Source organism: Cygnus olor, chromosome 1 (assembly GCF_009769625.2).
Source record: "Cygnus olor isolate bCygOlo1 chromosome 1, bCygOlo1.pri.v2, whole genome shotgun sequence".
NCBI classification, from domain to species: domain Eukaryota; kingdom Metazoa; phylum Chordata; class Aves; order Anseriformes; family Anatidae; genus Cygnus; species Cygnus olor.
In genome coordinates, this window is record NC_049169.1 from 16,858,683 (window position 1) to 16,878,459 (window position 19,777).

Sequence of the window (19,777 nt, forward strand, 5' to 3'; positions counted from 1 at the left end):
AGATTCCCAAAGCACCTGTTGATAACTTCTTGGTATAGGTACTAAGGGAGCTGACCAGGAAAGGTGCCCTCCTAGATCTGTTGCTTATAAACAGAGAGGGTCTCATGGGTGAAGTGGTGATTGCTGGCCATCTTGGCCATAGTGACCATGAGGTAGTCAAGTTTAAAGTCTTTGATGATGGGAGGAAAATTGTCACCCACAACTCAGGATTTACAGAGAGCAGACTTCGGGCTGCTCAGAGAACTAATTTGTAAGGTCCCCAAGAAACTGCTTTTGAAGGCATTGTGGTCCATCAGTGCTGGTCAATTTTTAAGTACCTCTTAAGAGCACAGGAACAGGCAATTCCAAAACGTCAGAAGTGAAGTAGGCAGGGCAGAAGGCCAGCTTGGCTAAGCAGGGATCTACTAGAGTTTAGGCAGGAAAAAAAGCCTATGGCCACTGGAAGAGAGGTTGGGTGACATGGGAGGACTACAGGGATGATGTTTGCCATTGTAGGGAGAAAATCTGAGTGGGCAAAGCTCAATTAGAGTTGAATTTGGCCGGTAGTGTGGGGGAAGATAAAGAGGGTGTTTTAAAATATGTTAACAGGAAAAGGAGGAGCAGAGATAACATTGATCCATTACTTGATGAGGATGACCAGCTCACAAACAGGGATGTAGACAAAGCAGAAATGGTTAATGCTTTCTTTGCATCTGTCTTCAACATTGATGATGGGCCCTGGGACCCCCAGAGCCCTGAGTTGGAGGACAGTGACTGTGGGAACGATAAACTTCAGTCGACTCTAAATTTGCGTGGGATTTGCTGCTTCACCTGGATACATGTAAGTCTATGGGGTCTGAAGGGATTCATCCCAGGACACTCAAAGTACTCAAAGCTGGTTGATATCATTGTAAGACCTCTCTCAATTGTTGGGGATCTGGAGAGATCCCAGTTGGCTGGAAGCTGGCAAATGTTCCAATTTTCAAGAAGGGCAAGAAAGAAGACCCTGGTAATTGCAGGCCTGACAGTCTCAGTGCAGTGCTTGGTAAAATTGTGGAGATTATTCTCAGAGACACTGAAAAATACCTGAACAACACAGTCGTTGGTCACAGCTGACATGGATTCATGAGGGGAAAGTCCTGTTTAACGAACTTTATTTCCTTTTATGACAAGGTTACCCACCTAGTTGACCAAGGGAAACTGGTTGATGCAATCTTCTCAGATTTCAGTAAAGCTTTTTTTCCATTTGACAAGGAAAAACTTTTTTACATGCAACAAACACAAAAAAAAAATGCACTGTAGTTGAAATAGCTACCAAATCCAGCATGCTATTATTTCAAACATGTAAGAGTCTTAAAGAAGGAAACAGCTTTTGAAGACAACCCCTTGTTGGCAGTTTCAGGAGGTACATGTTAGGAATTATTTTTAGCAGTGGGAAATTAAATAAAAAAGTGTTAGCCTTCTCATTGCAGAGTAGTTGAAAGGACTAAATTGAGGCAGACTGAATGCCCCAATTCCTATTAAATTATGGGTCTCATCACACTTTAAGAACATACATAAGCCCTTTACAAGATGTATACTACGTGCATATCAGAGGGTAAGACAGAAGGCTGGGGAGATTTGCTTCATTACAGACAGAATTCATTTACTGCAACTTAAACATCAGCTAGAGCCTATTAAATGTATTTAACTAACCTATTGAAAGTTTGGAATAAGCAGTATGACTAGTGAGAATAAAAATGATGAAGTCCCGTTATTCATTTAATTCATAGGGATTAAGGCAGGAGTTCTGAGGAAATAATATTTGAACAGCAAGACAGAGATTTCTGGTTCTACATACCATCTTCCCCTTCACGAATAAACATTATTTTCATATACGAAGTCTTATGACAGCCCTGCAAACATTGGCTTGTTGCATAACTTCAAAAGCAGAACTGTCTGAAGTGTTGAAAATCATATTCCTGCTGTGTCCACTGCTCACCTATAAAGAACACATTGTACTTCTTACTGGGAAATGTGCTGTATCAGTAATAATTATTGCAACGAAACTCTAAAAACATCATCTTGGCATATAGGAGGTACTGTTTAGAGTACAATATATATTCTGTATTTCTTACAATGGTAGTTGGTTTTGACTTGTTGCAGTTTAAAATTTTCCATAACCAAAACCTCTAAATCCTCACAACTAAGTTATTTCTCCCCCTTCAGTCTTAAGTTTCTCTTAACAGAGTTAAATAGTTTTAGAAGTCTAGCTTCACTAGTTGCTTTCCTTCACTCTCAGTGTTTGCCCACACTCACGCTTGCTATAAAGCTGTAGTCAACATCAATGAAACCTTATGAATTACTTCTCTGCCTGGTTTAACCTGGGCATGTTCATTACACTGAGTACGTTACCTTTGTTGGGCTGAAATCTCTCAACAGGCATTTTTTTTTTCAAATCAAGTTGTGAAAAGAAGAAAACCACAGTACTGCTGCTGTACAACATAATTTATTTATTTTTTTAAATGAATTCCCTTAGCCTCATAAAACAGAACGCATTTTCTAATCTTGAAGCCAGCAAGATTGGGAAATAAAAAAGGAAATCGAACTTGGTTTTCCTATAAATGATTTTCATACTGAGACTACATTCAGAGGAAAAACAAAACAAAACAAAAAAATACTAGAATTAAAACGAACGCAGACATTACTTATACAGCTCTCTTCTTAAAATACACTGGACATTTCATACAACAATTATGATGCTTTCCTAGTATAATATGCTACAAGCATAATTATTCAAATGCAGCTATGTAGCTTTTCTATTTTCTAAGAGATTTTATTTTATTATGCTGCAACACCTTTAGTATTTACTTTACACTTCATTACCATACGACTGAATGATCTGTCTTCCCTTCTTTTCTGGTAGCTCATTTCTCAGAATGGGGGCCTTAACTGTGGGCTTTTTTTGGAAATACCAAGTGCACAGTTTCAGATATTAAAAGTACTCAGAGCACTTCAGTATACATTCACAATGTAACTAATCCACCGTTCTTTGAGTTAGGAGTCTCATGACTTGCTAGAAAAATAATGGAAAGAGCTGGTTAGTATTTACTTCTGTTCTCATAAATAAGAAAGTGATCTGGATAGCTGTAATGCTTCATAAAAGTCCTCGTCTGTTGGTGAGCTGAGTGTACACTGTCATATCCTGCCCAAGAATTACAGTAATTTGAAATCTCAGTTTTTTCACAATATTCATGGATAGATCAATCTAACTAAAACTTTTTACACAAATGACACTTTCAGAAGATATCTGCATTTGTATGACTGTATAATTTCATTTTTCAACAGGGTTCTTGGTTCAACAGTACTATTTCACTTACTAAAAATGGCTTTAAAATACAGTATACATAACAAATGTCTGAAAAACATTGGATGAATCAACTTTTCAACTCATTGCATCACTGAAGAAAGTACAGTACTACTTTTGGAAAAGTTTTCAAGTATCTCCCTGAAACACTATATAATAAGAAACAGATCCTAAACTTTGTATGACTGTACTTTGAGCAATTATCATTTGCAAGTGTTTTTTTGTCATACAGTATGAACACAACAGTATGAATAATACTTTATAGCAACAATATAGCACAACATTTTATTACACAAAACTGGAATGTTTCAATAGAAAAAAAACAGCCACTTAAAACAAATTTCAAGTGTTTCAGTAATAAACCAACCGATCACCATGGCTCACACAGAGCAAATACACAGGAGACTGAAACTAATAATAGCTGAATGACAGAAGTGCCAATAGATACACATGAATAGAGGGAGTCATTAGCTGTTCAGACACACACACAAATCTGAGATGCAGTAAGGTTTACAGAAGAAAGCAGGCGCTAGCTTCTGATCCTCAAACAGGAATAAACCTGTATGAGAAGAGCAAAATTCAGCACCAAGCCTGCACACTGTATGTGTGTGTGCCACAATACACAAATTCATACACAAATAATCACTCCATAGCTGTACATGATAGTCTTACGTATTTGCTGTAAAAACAAGTCAGCACAGTGATTTGTGATTTATCATATACCAGTTTCTTCCCTTGACTTCACAACACAAATTGTTTCCTATTTAGTTAAATAAAAATATTACTTAAAAACATTCAATCATTGAATCGTATCTTCAATCTTAACATTCCAACATCTTATTTTGCTAAGAGATTTTAATGTATCTAGTAGAATCTCCAAAGAATTGTGTACTGAAAAGGGAAGCATTTCATATGTTAATTTTAGTTATTTTTAGAAATGTAAAATTTGCTGGTGTTTTATAAGATATTTATATCTTCCCTTGCCTGTGCCTTCGTGGTATCATTATGTATCCCTACCAGTTGCTGATAAGACATTTCAGTTGCAGTGTGTGGTATTTGGTATCATCCAAACAGTCATAAAACCCTTTATAAACCCAAAAAGCAGCATGCAAGGAAGCATTTATAAATAGATTACATAAGAGAAGGTATGATCTATATACAGATGTACTTTTAGTTTTCAAAATATTTCTAAATTGTTATTGTTATTACTTAAAGCCAGGAATGTGTGTTTGAATTGCATTGATAAGTTGCAAGGTATTGTCAGAATTAGAAAATGAAAGATTTTACTAAAAAAAATATAAAAAAAAAATGCGAACAACAACAGTGTTGTCCAGCATTTAAGCCACATGCAACTACATAACACTCCCAGCAGAAAACATCTTCTCAGACTCTGAAAACATCTTGTCCTGATATCTTGGTTTGATGGCAATATAAAGTTCAATGTTTTATAATATTTAAATATTATTGCAACACAGCTGCTAAATTAGCTCTCTAGAAAAGCACAGAGTATTTATCAGTCATTGTGAATACATACATATATGCCAATCTAACATAAATTACATTACTTCAAGACATATTTTAATGATTAGAATGTTAAAAAAAATACACAGTGAAATAAAATGTCTAAAATTATACTGAAGCCATCACAAAAAAAAAAATCTAAAATTTTAAAATACTTGTCAATTTGACTAAAATGCATATATACTCAATTTCCTTGAGCTTTTATTTTTTCTTCTCCCCATTGGAGGAACAGTGTCTATAGTAAGTGTTCAATGCTACTGTGGCTGTAGGCAGCTTCATCTTTACAGTTTTCCTCGATTCCCCTTGCAAACAGTTTCATTAACTGGCAGTGAACCCTGAAAAATATGGAAATCAATTAATCATATATTTTTTTAAATATAAGTAGGTACTATATATTTAGTTTTAATAATCTGTGAATCTCAAGCAGTTACGCAAAATTCTTTGTTTCAGACTACAAAAATAGCCCTCATTCTTGATAAAATCCTCCCCTTCAAAGAAGGCTGGATGCTTTCACACATACATCACTCCTGCTACTACCCTTTTCCACACAGTAAGCGACATGGGACACTTAGAGGAGCTGACCTTATATAACATACACTGTTCTTACATAAATCACTCAGACTGCTGTGTGATTGCATTTTAATGGAACAAACTTGGATGCACATATTTTGTATTTCCCTTTGATCTACAATAAACAAAACCAAACAAAACAAATTAAAAAGCCCTTCAAAATTTCAAAGCTGTTATTCCCTTCCGATTTGTTCATTTGCAGAACTGCAAACTTTTTCCTCCATATGCCGAGGCTGGAGATAAGACTGTGCTATGTGTCAAAATATACAAAATATGGGACATACTCAGTATTTCTGTAAGACGAAGATGCTAGTTAAAACACCTATCAGGTGGCTTCTATATGACTTTTCAAAAAATGGAAAAAATGACTACTATTTTGCTGAAAAATACTTTGTTTAATTGCAAAAGCTAGTGCTCAGAGTAATGAAATACTGCATTTGTCTAAAACGAATCCTTCCACCAAGACCTCCACCCTTCAGCACTTCAAACATATAACACCGGTTTCTAAGAACTAAGTAGGACTTCGAGGGTAGGGTCATCTATCTCAAAGAGATCATTTACAATATATAGCTGGAGTATTTACTAGAAAGGATCCAAAACTTAACAACAAAAATCTAAGTTTATTATCAGAAGACTCGAATTTGCTGGGGGGATATGCTTTTGGGATATCTTTATTAGCACCTTTACATCAATGAAAAGGCTTAATATCTTCTTGGTAGATGCAGAGAAAAATAGGTGCTCACCTCACTTCAATTGCTGAACTATCCAGAGTTTCTCCATCACAGTTCCAAGTGCTGTCAGCAATATTGCAGCAACAGGCTGGGTGATCTCTACAGAACTGGCCAAAACGTTTCTTTCCTATGTCTGTAACATTGCTTCCATTGTCTTCTGAAAGCTTTGATGTAAATTGAAAACTCTTCACCCGATAAACATCTACAAATGAGAAGTCAAACTACAAAGAAAGAAATAATCAAAAAAGGTAATTACAATTACTTAAATATACTTGATGCGTAAAGAAACTCAGCATGCAGCATTTGGTATTCAATAAAGTCCATCCGTTCCAATTTTCTACAGAATTTTACCTGAGGCATAGAGTGATATTTGTTTTTAAGAAACTGCAGAAGTCAAAAACCATAAAGCAAAACTGAAACCTTATTTTTGATGGTCGTCTTCAAGGAGCAGCAGTACTGCCACTTTAAGGGTAATGAGGTAACAGGTTCTGAGATTATGAGTATGGGGTATAAGAACTATTAATAAACTATAAAAAAAACCACTATTATAACATGGAATTGAAGTCAAAAAGGGTTGGATTGGAACCTTGTACCATCCTCAGGACCTGTTCACTACAGCCCTTAAGAAACATAGACTTTTCTGAAAGGTCTTATGCTTCTGAATTTTGGAAGAATACCTTGAGATGGGCAGACCACTGCCCTAATCAAAGAATTAGAGAGATTGGAGAGCTGGGTGTATAGGAAAATACAAATATATGGAGATACTATTATACTCCAACAAAATAAAATCATTTCAGCTAGCTAATTCAGGTAAAAATATGTAGCATCAGTCTGAGGCTCACTAAGAAGCATTCCAGGCCAAAAAGTTTAGCTGCAAAAACTGGTTATCACTGGCTGCACAGAGCCACTTATGAATGCTCTCGTGTGTCATGGCTAAGCAGAATGTTATTATAATTATTTCTTGTTTTATGATAGTAATGATATAATTATATATATTATTATGATTATTATTGCGTAATATATTTTCATATAGTTTGTTCTTATCATTTATATATTTTATTAATTTATAAATTGATAGATTGATTGATAAAGATTGATAAATCTTGAAACCGATTGGAAAGGTAGCTGGGAAAGGCTTCAAGTAATGAAAAATACTGAGGAAACAGTTAGAGAGAATAGGGAGGAGTGAAGGGAAGAAGAAGAGACAAAGAACAGCAGGAAGACAGAACACAGACAAACAAAATGTGCCTGGGAATGGTAACAAGGAAATACAGGAAAGAGAATTTATACAAACTCTAGAGGACAAAGGGTAGCTATGCAAACAAGTGAGATTTATTATTGTTTCTATAACCAGATATGCCATTAGTGTATTGTTCACTTATCTGCCAGAACATGTTAATAATATCAGGTTGTGACAAATATTAAAGTGTGTGCGTTCATAGCCATAGCTCTACTTTTAAAAGGTATTACACTCCAAAGCAGTGATCAATCTTCCCTTGCAGTTTATCCTGACAGCTGTAACTTACGCAAGGAAGAACTCTGAAGCTGAATGCCTAAAGCTCATGTCACCCGTATGTATTAAAAACCAGCTCTAGGCCTGCAGTTTAGAATCAAACTGTAGTTCTAGTAAGTTTTTTCTACATCATATTTTTATACGTTTTACAAGAATTATTATTCCTTGCTAGGTCTTCTACCTCAGCTACATTATATTGCTGTGAACAATTTTTCGTGACAAATACGTGTGTGCACAGATGTGATAACATTTTAAATATTGTCCAAATAGTAAATGTACTCAAAATATTATAAGAAAGAATTCAACTAATAGAAGTGGAATGTGGTTAGAATCATAGAATATCCCGAGTTGGAAGGGACCCATAAGGATCGAGTCCAACTCTTGGCACCACACAGGTCAACCCAAAATTTTAGACCATGTGACTAAGTGCACAGTCCAAATGCTTCTTAAATTCAGACAGGCTTGGTGCAGTGACTACTTCCCTGGGGAGCCTGTTCCAGTGTGCAAACACCCTCTCGGTGAAGAACCTCTTCCTGATGTCTAGCCTAAACCTCCCCTGCCTCAGCTTGACACCATTCCCGCGGGTCCTATCACTGGTGATTAAGGAGAATAGGTCGGTGCCTGCCCCTCCACTCCCCCTCACAAGGAAGCTGTAGACTGCGATGAGGTCTCCCCTCAGCCTCCTCTTCTCCAGGCTGAAATATATATAACATAGAATGCTATAGGCCAAAGACTTGAGTTAGTTTAAGTGATTTTTCTGACGGTACGCATGCTAAGATTCAGTCATACGAACTGTATAAGCACTTTTTTAAAAACTGTTTTGTAGATATTCTTTTTGTCACATACAATTGTCAATATTTACAACTTAGGCTGCTCCTGGAGAGTTCACTGCCAAAGGGAATACACACCTACCTGGTCATCTTGGTTTGTATTTCTGACAAGATGCCGTAGAAAATCAAATCTGGAGCATTTACGAACTAGAATGAGGTCAGCTGAACCATCTGCCAGATGAGCTGCTGGTGAAAGACCTTTTGGACTGCGTGGACAGGCGCAGCTCATATTTACTGCATTGATGGCTAGAAATTTCCCTTTAATAACCTTCCATTCTTCTTCATCTTCTGAAACACATGAATAAAGGCATGGATATAGGCTATTTGATAGATTCACAAGAACAGTAAAAAGCAATCATTGGCAGGTTAAGAGGTTTTACTGGGCATGTTTATGCACTGTCATTACACATCTAAAAAAAACTGCATTTAAAAAAAATCTGTCTTTCATATACTAACAGAAAAGTTGCTTCCTCCCTTCACGGACCATTATTATCTACTAACACCGCTTACTGTAAAACCACAAAGCCTCAGGCAGGGACAAGACAGAGGCAGGTTGCAACTCTTGTAGCTTAAAACTTTGGGAGGATTTTTAACTTTATTCTTGCTGTTCAACATGTTAAATCTTAAGCAAACAATAATGCAGAGACAGTGGTTTAGTGTCTGGTTTCTAAACCAATATTCCTCTTCTGCCTCAGTGCCACAAACTATAAAAAACAACCCCAAACACAGCAACAACAAGACCAAATCTGAACAGGGGGGACATGACTCAGGGTTCAGGAAGCACCAGGATGCAGCAGTGCTGTTACATCTGTTAACGACACCCCACAATGTCTGCAGACGAATAGTATTAGCAGAAGTGAATTTTTCCATGCAAAAACATTCAGAGATTCCCGGAAAACAATATAAAAGTGTTTTCAACAATGCAAAACTTTTCTGTTAGAATAGAACTGGACTGAATTTAAATATGTGATGGAATAAACACTACCAAGAGGCAAAGGAATTTTCTGGAACGAAGACTGATTACATTGGCAGCCACTGCACAGAGTTGTTATCTAAACTGTATTTTCATCTATAGGGATAAAAACAGACAATAAAAGCCTTTGCATTTGTAGATTACACACAATTGCCTTCCTCACTACAATAAAAAAGCCATAAAGCAGCTATAACACTCTGTTTTGCCTCCAAATATAAATGGACTCAGATATTTCAAATGAACAACTCCACAGTACTAATGATTTCAGAACAGTCTGTGGAGATATGCACAGTTCTAGGGCTGTATTTCAGGAGTGAAGTGTCACAATAGGTGATGGGGGGGTAAAAATTAAGGAACAACCAAAAGAAAATGTTTATCTAAGATTGTTTAACGTGTTTGGTCATAAACCACAGTAAGGTAGAGGTTTTGAGGCATATTAACTAATAGGGACTTAGAAATCTAACACTACCCATTTGCCCATACTGGGGTTAACTTATAATTAATTATTCACAGTGCTTCTTTGATGAGATTATATATAGCACACCAAGCCATCTATTTCATTTCCTGAAATTCCGTTATTTTTACCAGCTTAGTTCTCACGCCTTACTACCTTAGTTCTTGCATCTACTTTAGAGAATCATTACTGAGGTTCAACAAGCCCAAGTGCAAGGTGCTGCACCTGGGTCGGGGCAATCCCAGACACGAGTACAGACTGGGAGAAGAACTCACTGAGAGCAGCCCTGCGGAGAAGGACTTGGGGGTGCTGGCGGATGAAAAGCTCGACACGAGCCAGCAGCGCGTGCCTGCAGCCCAGAAGGCCAACTGCGTCCTGGGCTGCACCAACAGAGGGGTGGCCAGCAGGGGAGGGAGGGCATCGTGCCCCTCTGCTCTGCCCTTGTGAGGCCCCACCTGGAGCCCTGCATCCAGGTCTGGGGCCCCCAGCACAAGAAGGATGTGGGGCTGTTACAGTGGTCCCGAGGAGGGCCACGAGGATGATCAGAGGGCTGGAGCACCTCTCCTGTGAAGAAAGGCTGAGAGAGCTGGGGACGTTCAGCCTGGAGAAGTGAAGACTCTAGGGTAGCCGCATTACAGCCTTTCCATACTTAAAGTGGACTTATTAAAAAGATGGAGAGCAACTCTTTACATGGACAGTGATAGGACAAGGGGGAACAGTTTTAAACTGAAAGAGGGGAGATTTACATTACATGTGAGGAAGATGTTTTTTACTCTGAGGGTGGTGAGGCACTGGACTGTGTTGCCCAGAGAAGCTGTGGATGCCCCTTCCCTGGAGGTGTTCAAGGCAGGCTGGATGGGGCCCTGGGCAACCTGATCTAGTGAGTGGCATCCATGTCCTTGGCAAGGGGGTTGGAACTAGATGATCTTTAAGGTCCCTTCCAACCCAAGCCATTCTATGACTGTAGGATTACTACCATTGTCTAGATAATTGTGGACCTAAATTCTGTAACACATTCATTTTGAATTAACCTCTTCCAAGCTTTATACACCGTGAAAAGAGGAAAAATAGGAGAAAAAAGTTTCTGTAGACCTTGCTCTTCCAAGTTTTCTTTTTTTTTTCCTTATTTTTTATTTATTGAAACTTCTTACTATCCCCTCTCCAGTAACAGAACCCAGAAAACTGGAACTCCAGGGAAAACAGAGAAGGACTGTAACATGACAAAAGACTTAAAGGAAACTAAAAATAACTATCACTTTTCCATCTAGTCTATCCTCCTCTCTATATTCTGATAAACAAATTAGTAATAAAAGAAATGTAGCTTTGTTAAATTCAACACTTTTACATCATCTCCGAGAGTGGTTTTGGTATCAATTATGTTTGCTTTACTGCTGATCTTTTATGTTGCTTTCAAAAAGGACATTACAGAAAGAAATCATTTAAATTAGATTCAAAATATGTATTTTAAGAGAGAAGAGAGAAACATACATCAAACTACAGAATGACTTTGTTCAGGCTGCAGGCAAATGATGACTCTGCTCTGAGATTAAGGGAATCAAATAGAACATAAGAAACTTCTGGAAAAAAATGAGAAATAGTTCAACCTAACAGTTATCAGTGTGAGAAGCTGACGAAAGTTACAGACAGTGCTGTAAAGGATGTCTGGGTTTCACAGGCAGTTATGAGGAGTTATGTGAGAGATTGCACAGAGAACTGAAGGGGACCACCACCTTTAGGGGAGTTGAATCTTACAAAGCCAACAGCACCTGTGTGTCCATACCAGTAATACCACACACATATGGGATCACATAGATCCTATTAGAAATACCAAATTTGGGCTTTGATGTAGCAAAACTGGAAACGATGAAATTTAGCTAGATCCAGCTGTTTATTTGGGAGGAGATGAGGCTGGAGAAAGGGAAGAAACTTTTGCCTGTAAATAGAGAAGGACTTGTGCGTTATGTGAAGGTTGAAGGCTGTGTTGGGCACAGTGATCACAAATTAATGAGTTTTTGATTCTTTGGAAAGTAAGGAGGGGGTTAGCAGAACTGCCACCCTGGACTTCCAGAGGGTCAACTTTGGCCTGTTGTTTGGTGGAGTCCCTTGGGAGGCAGTACTAAAGGGCAAAGGAGTCCAGGAAGGCTGGACACTTCAGGAAAGAAATCATTAAGGCACGGGAGCAATAATCCATGAGGAAATGGTTAGTGACCTGCTAAACCACTTGCACATATGCAAGTCAATGGGCAAGATGGAATCCACACGAGGGTACTGAGGGAGCTGCCAGAAGTGCTCACCAAGACACTTTCCATCATTTATCAGCAGTCCTGGCTATCGGGGAGGTCCCAGTTGACTGGCGGCTAGCAAATGTGACTCCAATCTACAAGGAAGGCCAGAAGGAGGATCCAGGGAACTACAGGCCTGTCAGTCTGACCTCAGTGCCATGGAAGCTCATGGAGCAGATCATCTTGAGTGCCATCAGACAGCACTTACAGGACAACCAGGGGATCAGGCCCACTCAGCATGGGTTTATCAAAGGCAGGTCCTGCTTGACAGACCTGATCTCCTTCTACAACAAGGTGACGCTCAGTGTATGAGGGAAGAGCTGTTAGATGTAGTCTACCGAGACTTCAACAAGGCTTTTGACATTGTTTCCCACAGCATTCTCCTGAAGAAGCTGGCTGCTCAAGGCTTAAATGGGTGTACGCTTCATTGGATTAAAAACTGGCTGGGTGGTCAGGCCCAAAGAGTTGTGGTGAATGAGGTTAAATCCAGCCAGAGGCTGGTCTCCATTGGTGTCCCCCAGAGTTCAGTACTGGGGACAGTTCTCTTCAATACCTTTATCAATGATCTGGACAAGAGGATAGAGGGCACCCGCACTAAGTTTGCAGATGACACCAAGTTAAGCAGGAGCGTTGATCTGCTTGAGGGTAGGAAGGCTCTGCAGAGGGATCTGGATAGGCTGGACCAATGTATGAGGTTCAACAAGGTCAAGTGGTGGATCCTGCACTTGGGGCACAACAACCCCATGCAGCGCTACAGGCTGGGGGAAGAATGGCTGGAAAGCTGCCAGGAGGAAAGTGACCTGGGGATATTGGTCGATAGCCAGCTGAATATGAGCCAGCAGTGTGCTCAGGTGGCCAAGAAGGCCAACAGCATCCTGGCTTGTGACAGAAACATTGTGGCCAGCAGGACCAGGGAGGTGATTGTCCCCCTGTACTTGGCTCTGGTGAGGCTGCACCTCGAGTACTGTGTTCAGTTTTGGGCCCCTCGCTACAAGAAGGACATCAAGGTGATGAAGCGTGTCCAGAGAAGGGCAACAAAGCTGGTGAAAGGTCTAGAGAACAAGTCTTACGAGGAGTGGCTGAGGGAACTGAGGTTGTTTAAGCCTAGAGAAAAGGAAGCTCAGGGGAGACATCATCGTGCTCTACAATTACCTTAAAGGAAGCTATAGTGAGGTGGGGATCAGGCTCTTCTCCCAACCACCAAGTGATAAGATGAGGGGAAATTGCCTAAAGTTGCACCAGGGTAGGATTGGGTTGGATAATACGAGAAATTTCTTTACTCAAAGGGTTGTGTGGCATTGGAACAGGCTGCCCAGGGAAGTGGTTAAGTGACCATCCCTGCAGGTCTTCAAGAAACATGTAGATGTAGAACTTAGTAGCATGGTTTAGTGGTGGACTTGTCAGTACTAGGTTAAAGGTTGGACTAGATGATCTTAGATGTCTTTTCCAACTGAATGATTCTATGAAACAAGGTTGATTAAGGAAGGACACACATGGAAAACGTGGAGATAACTGGTCACTTGAGCATAAGGAGGCTGCTGATCAGTATGCTTATTTGGCCAAGTCCTACACCTGATCATTGCAGGTTATTCTTATTAAACTTTATTCCTTTGCTCTCTATGTGCATGAGATGTACTAGAAAACTTCAAGTCATGCTAGCCATCGAGTAGACCTCAATCTGTAAAGACTCAAAGTCAGAGCTGAAGGCTAGCAAACACAGCCTGGGGTCTGGACACGGATTCTGGATTTAAGTTCAAGGTACCCACAAATATGCATATGCATCAGAGTTCAGTAGCTGTAGGTTTTGTTAGCAAACTGGATAAAAGACCCAGGATCTGGGCATTGATATGGGAGAGACAAAGTACATTCTAATATCTGAGGGATCCCTGAATATGAGCATGGTTGTGAATCAAGAGAGCGAAGGTACGTGTATGTTCTACTAGCAAACTTCAGTCCTGATCAGGAGGAGACAAGGCAGGATTGGACTAGTTGTGGTGCTCATGTTTTATGCAGAGGCTGTTCATGGTTACATGGGTACCTGTACAGATATTGACCTCCTGTCTGTGTTGATCTCTGTGTGGCCAGCCATGTCTGTACTGTGTCTTGTCTATGCCTGTATGAGAAAACATGCTCAACCTTGCTACTGACTGTACCTGGGAAAAGGAAAAGCTGCAGCCTCACAACCTGCACACTGGGAAGGGAGGAATGTCCCTAAGTCTTAAAGTCTACCAGGCTTTAATAGATTTAATGGGCCACATTCATCATTTTAGAATCTCAACTAACAGTAATACTGAATTTTACTTCATACACAATGCTTGCCAATCATCTGTGTCCAGAACTATACAAGCTATTTTAAAGAAAAACAGACATTCTCTGATATGGAAGCAACAGAATGAAAAGAAGACCCTTTAACAATGCAACCTTCTGCTGTTTATCTGAATAATATGAATTTAGTCTTTACTGTACCTAGATAAGTGTTAACTTTTGAAGTATGCTCACTGTACTAAGTCTCAATGTACTTAGGGTAGAATGCCTATATACATTGCTGTAATTGACTGTATTGAACTGGTAGAAAAGTACTGTTCAGTAAAAATTTAAGCATGTCATTCAACAGTAGCTTCACTGTTCAATAAGAACAAAGTCAGAGTACTTATCACATTTTAGTTGACCAGCTGTTCTCACAACCATTCTGTAGGGTGTCTCACTGTAATATCACAAATTACTTGCCTACAGTATCTTCCATACAATAGAGCAATCATAAAAAAGGGAGAAAAGAAACGACACTCATTTCAATTGTCTATTGTATATATATACTGCCAGTTGCTGAAATCGGCCTAAAGTGCTAACACTCCAAATTTACTCAGCACATGCACATAGACTTCTGTAAAATACAAAGAAGTATTTTCAGTGATGGTTAATGCAAGCATCCTTCTAAACTCATCTGAACTGTACACAAACCAAGTAGGCATAATGGAAGAGTCAGCCAATACACCCTGCTGAGTAAAAAGCTTACACAAGGTGGCAATTTAAAATCCTTCTTATTGCAAATCAAGAGTAGTGGATTGTTATTATTTGCTTACTAGTATTGCATGGAGAATAGACTGCAGTGCAAAGAAAAACTGCTACTGAAAGTAAAATCTAAGACAAAGTCCTACAGAATCAACTGCTTAATGTCTTGTGCTATGCTGACTAAAGCAGTCTTGATTGCTCACTAACTTGTAACTCACTTTCTTCAGCCTTTGTTCCTTTGCTGAACCAAAATTAATAAAAATAAAAGTAACTAGCAAATGGACAAAAAAGGCAGGCAATTTCTACAATTATTTCTCACAGACATCCCCCACTGAATTTTTCTTACGAAAAAGAACCCTGCTATCAGATTTAGTTCCTAAGAAAATACTATGTAAAGCAATTTATTTAATTTATTCCTAGATTCAGTTCTGGAGACTCTAGAAACACTCTAATCCAGCCATTTGTCAGCTATATCAAAGATCTAGAAGCAGCAGCTGGGATGAAAGCATTATGGATAGATAGGTGTGTATATATTCACACACACATATATACATATAAGAATGTGTAACAAGAATTAAAGTTGGCATAGAAATCCATATACAGGCTTTATAGGCTACCAGTGAATCTCTACAGAGTGATGATACTCTTCGCTAACAAATAGCTACAGCCATGCACAGATACTGTGCAAAACAACAGTAATTACAAGGCAGTCGAGGTCAAAAGGTCCAAAGCCTGTGTCAAGAAAATTACAGTTTTATGCATTGGGCTCTACAAGGAAAAAAAAAAAGTAAGAGTAAAAATAAGCACCCATGGAAAGTCTGCCTGCTGTTTAAAAGGGATTTATCCAGGAAGACGAACTATGAGCAGAGGCTAAACTCAGGCAACTGAAGCTCTGTATTTTTTTCCAGCAAGGTCAAAAGTGTATCAATACCAGTGCTTCCTGTCAGGGGGCAGTAAACAGACATGAAGAGATACAGATAGGAAGGCTACTGCACAGAATCCAGCATATGAACAGTCGTTTTAACATAAGAAAGGAAAAGGTATGCCCATATAAAAATCCACGGAAGGGTTTGGAATGGGGGAAAGAGGATAAGGGTAGCACAACTAAAGAAAGAGGAGAAAAAATCTAATTTTTCATTTATACTGACTATTAGTGATGTACTGCACAGAAACACCTAAGTTCACTGCCTCATATTTATTTAATAAACAACTTTACATAGGGTGACTTTTGTGCTAACAAACACAAAGCTGAGTCCTCATCTATTCCAAAAGTCATCTTAACGAATTCCTTCTTTCTACACCGGCTCACAGTTTAATAGTTAAAACTTACTCACAAAAAAAAAAAAAAAAGACAAAATCTCAGCTCACAGGACATATTTTTCTTAAAGAAAAGGAGCCCAACACACCAAAATAAGTAATTCGTACAATATTAATACAAAATACATAAATAATTAGTACAATTTTATCAAAACTGAGGCCTGGGTGGAGGAATGTTTTTCACTTATTTACATATATATTTAAACTTACAGAAACATTGGATTTCCTAGTAACTTGCAGTTTGGAAAAAAAAGCATATGTACTTGAGCTGATATATACTGAATAACAGTAAGTTGCATAATGCCACAACATCATCTTTCTATGACAAATTACCTTCATGTTTTAATCCACATTTCTTCTGCTGTTCTGCCAGTTGTTGCTCACTTTCCTTGCAAATGTAACATCTGAAAACAGAAATACTATTGAGTTGATGAAAATAAAACTATTCAGCTCAACTTTTGTGTGTTGTACCCCATCATTAAATGACTTTCTCTGCCATATGATGGGGTGTGGCACCAACAACCCTGATGTGTCATGAATCAGGATAACTCTGTAGACAGTATAGGAACTTAGGTATAGCACTCAGACTTATTGGAGGTCAGAAATATGGCTCTGTGATGCTGTCAAGACCACACAGGTTGGAAGGGACCTCTGGATGTGGTGCAAACCTCTACTCAAAACATGTCTGATAGGATCGAGGTATTACTCATAGTCAAAATTTGACTGAATAAGACAATCTACAAGGATGGAGTCTACAAGCTCTCTGGGCAACCTGTTTCAATATTTGATTGCAGTGAAATACCTTGACATACTGCTGCTAGTCCTCTATTTCACAAATGCTGAATTCATAGGAAGAATCACTTTTCCCGACCTGTTGGTTTCTGTCTTCTTTAGAAAGCCCGGTACATGGTTGGCCCTTCTTGCTGCAAGGACACACTGCTGACTTGGGTGTAGCCTGTTGTCTACCAGGATCCCCAAGACCTTTTCAGCAGAGCTGCTTCCCAAACAGTCAGTGCTCATTCCTTATTGTTGCATGGGACTATTACACCCCAGGTACACACTGTATGCCTCTCCCGAACTTCATGAGGTCCCTACCAGCCATTTCTTCAGCCTGCCAAGATGCCTCTGAATAACAGCCCTGAGTTTCAGCATACCAGCCACTCCTCTCAAACTGTTATCACCCATAAGTTCAGGGTTGCAATTCTACTCTTTGCCTTGCTTGCTTCTCTCAAGATTTTAAACTATAATCTCACAGTCACTGATGCCAAGACTGTCCTCAACTGTAACATCCCCCACCTTCATTTTCTGTAACAAGTCCAGCAGAGCATTTCTCCTAGTCAGCCTGTCAATCACCAGTATAATCATCATCATCATCGTACTCCAGGCATCTCCTGAATTGCTTGTGACCTACTGCACTTCCAGCAATTATCAGGATGGATAAAATCACCCACGAGTTGCAGAGCCTGCCATCAGAAGGCTTCCTCCAGCCATCGAAAGGCTTCTTCACCTACTTCCTCCTTTAGATCAGAGGTCTGTTGTAGATGCCTACCTCCCTGTCATCTGTGTTTGTCTGTTTTGATCCTTATCCATGAGGTCTTCCCTCATTCCAGTGCAAAGCTCTGTGCAACAGAGCTGTTTCTCTGCATTGAGCGCAACCCCACTTCTCCCCCTGGAGAGCATACATGCATGCTGTGCTCATCTGAGCAATCACACCATGTCTATAAAATCTCAGTGAGACTTTAGCTTTGCATCCATTCGTGGACTTTCAATTCCTCCTTTTCGTCTCACAACATGTTGCACATATTTGTATTCAGACACTTGAAACAGACATCCGGTCATGCTGACATGACACAGAGGTGAAGCTCTCACACTCCCATGCTATTTCTAGACACTTTCTTAGTGCCCCTTAGCCTTTTCTTCTAAAGAGAAGTGAAGATCACACAGAATTTATACAGGATAATTGTAGTCCATTAAAAAAAAGACTAAATAGTGGTTCTTGAAAGGACCTATCCTCAGGACAAGTTGTTGTCATTACACTAAAACAACTGGTAAAATTGCTAGTTCCAGTTACAACACGAATGTTTGAAACTTTTTGAATAATTATTTCCACTTGCAGAAGCTATGAGGTATCCAGACTTGTTATTTATTAGCAGTAACACAGAACAGTACCCTCAGCACATAGTAACTGTGTACTGTGGTATTATACTTTGTTTCATTTAAAATCGGAGATAGGGAGGGAAGCAGGCTAACAAAATTTTATTACATTTTTGTTCGCTGACCTGACAAAATAAGGTATTCTCTTTAATGAGTCAATAAACCTTTTTAAAAAAGCTTGTCTCTTTCAGAGTAAGCGTTTTGATACTAAAAAGCAACACTGCTGTAACCTCTGTTTACATACAGGCCTTTTCCAACAGTTCATGTGAAATACCCAGAGATAAATATTAGCCTACCCTGTTCTGCAGCTATCTTTATCTCGTGGAGATCCCAGTGTGTGTTTTGCTGGTTGAAAAGAAATCGTTCCTTCATAGTAATGATGAGAAAGAAAAGTCTTGAAGCCTACATTAAGAAAAGGTAATTAAATTCTGCTTTTGTATCTTCTTTCTCCTAACACAAATCAAAAATGTAAAACATACTTTCCAGTAACATAAGATTTGCCCAAACATTAAATACCCTGGCTAAACCACCCAGCTAACTCTACAATCAGCACTGAAAGAACTACAACAGTTCACTCCATCAGCTGCACATCCAAGACAGCAGAGTGCCTACCTCTGTCCAACTAACTGAGAAGGAAGTCAAAATGATTAACACAGAGAAGATATTACTTTTTAGGCATCTCTCTCTAGGTGAGACACATCAACACATGACATGAACGCCACAGAACAGTGCGCTAGCAGGTTCACTAATCAAAAAAAGCTGATTAATTTGAATTAGTGTTGCTTTCAACATCATTCGCGACAGTTTAAATAAACATTTCAGTTCTTTATAAAGCTTATAAAACATATAAGTGTTAACTATCAGTTAATTTGCTAACTGTGTTATATAGCCAAATTCAACACAACTTTAATAAGCAAAGTTTTAATGTTATCTCCTAAATTACAGAGTTTTACATAATCTGATTCAACACACTTGGTACCACAAGGAGTATACAATCAGGTTCAAGTCTGTCCCTTATGATTAAAAGCTTCAGAGAACCGTGATTTGGACAGAGGGTATCAACAGCTCCAATATTCTTACGTGCTGACAAAAGAATGT

At 39.0% G+C, this 19,777-nt stretch overlaps 1 protein-coding gene across 2 annotated transcripts in view; it reads right to left on the reverse strand.

Moving 5' to 3' along the window:
* Positions 1 to 2,451: 2,451 nt before the first annotated feature.
* Positions 2,452 to 19,777, reverse strand: part of CERK (ceramide kinase) — a 46,182-nt gene continuing 28,856 nt past the window's right edge. The window contains exons 9-13 of one of the 2 annotated variants that reach the window (XM_040544740.1): positions 18,976 to 19,081; positions 16,859 to 16,929; positions 8,573 to 8,778; positions 6,160 to 6,368; positions 2,452 to 5,181 (exon numbers count right to left, since the gene is read on the reverse strand). In XM_040544740.1, the coding sequence (XP_040400674.1) occupies positions 5,082 to 5,181; positions 6,160 to 6,368; positions 8,573 to 8,778; positions 16,859 to 16,929; positions 18,976 to 19,081 (692 nt within the window). In that variant the 3' untranslated portion in view covers positions 2,452 to 5,081. The remainder of the gene's footprint in view (positions 5,182 to 6,159; positions 6,369 to 8,572; positions 8,779 to 16,858; positions 16,930 to 18,975; positions 19,082 to 19,777) is intronic. The other variant, XM_040544741.1, reaches the window with a different exon arrangement.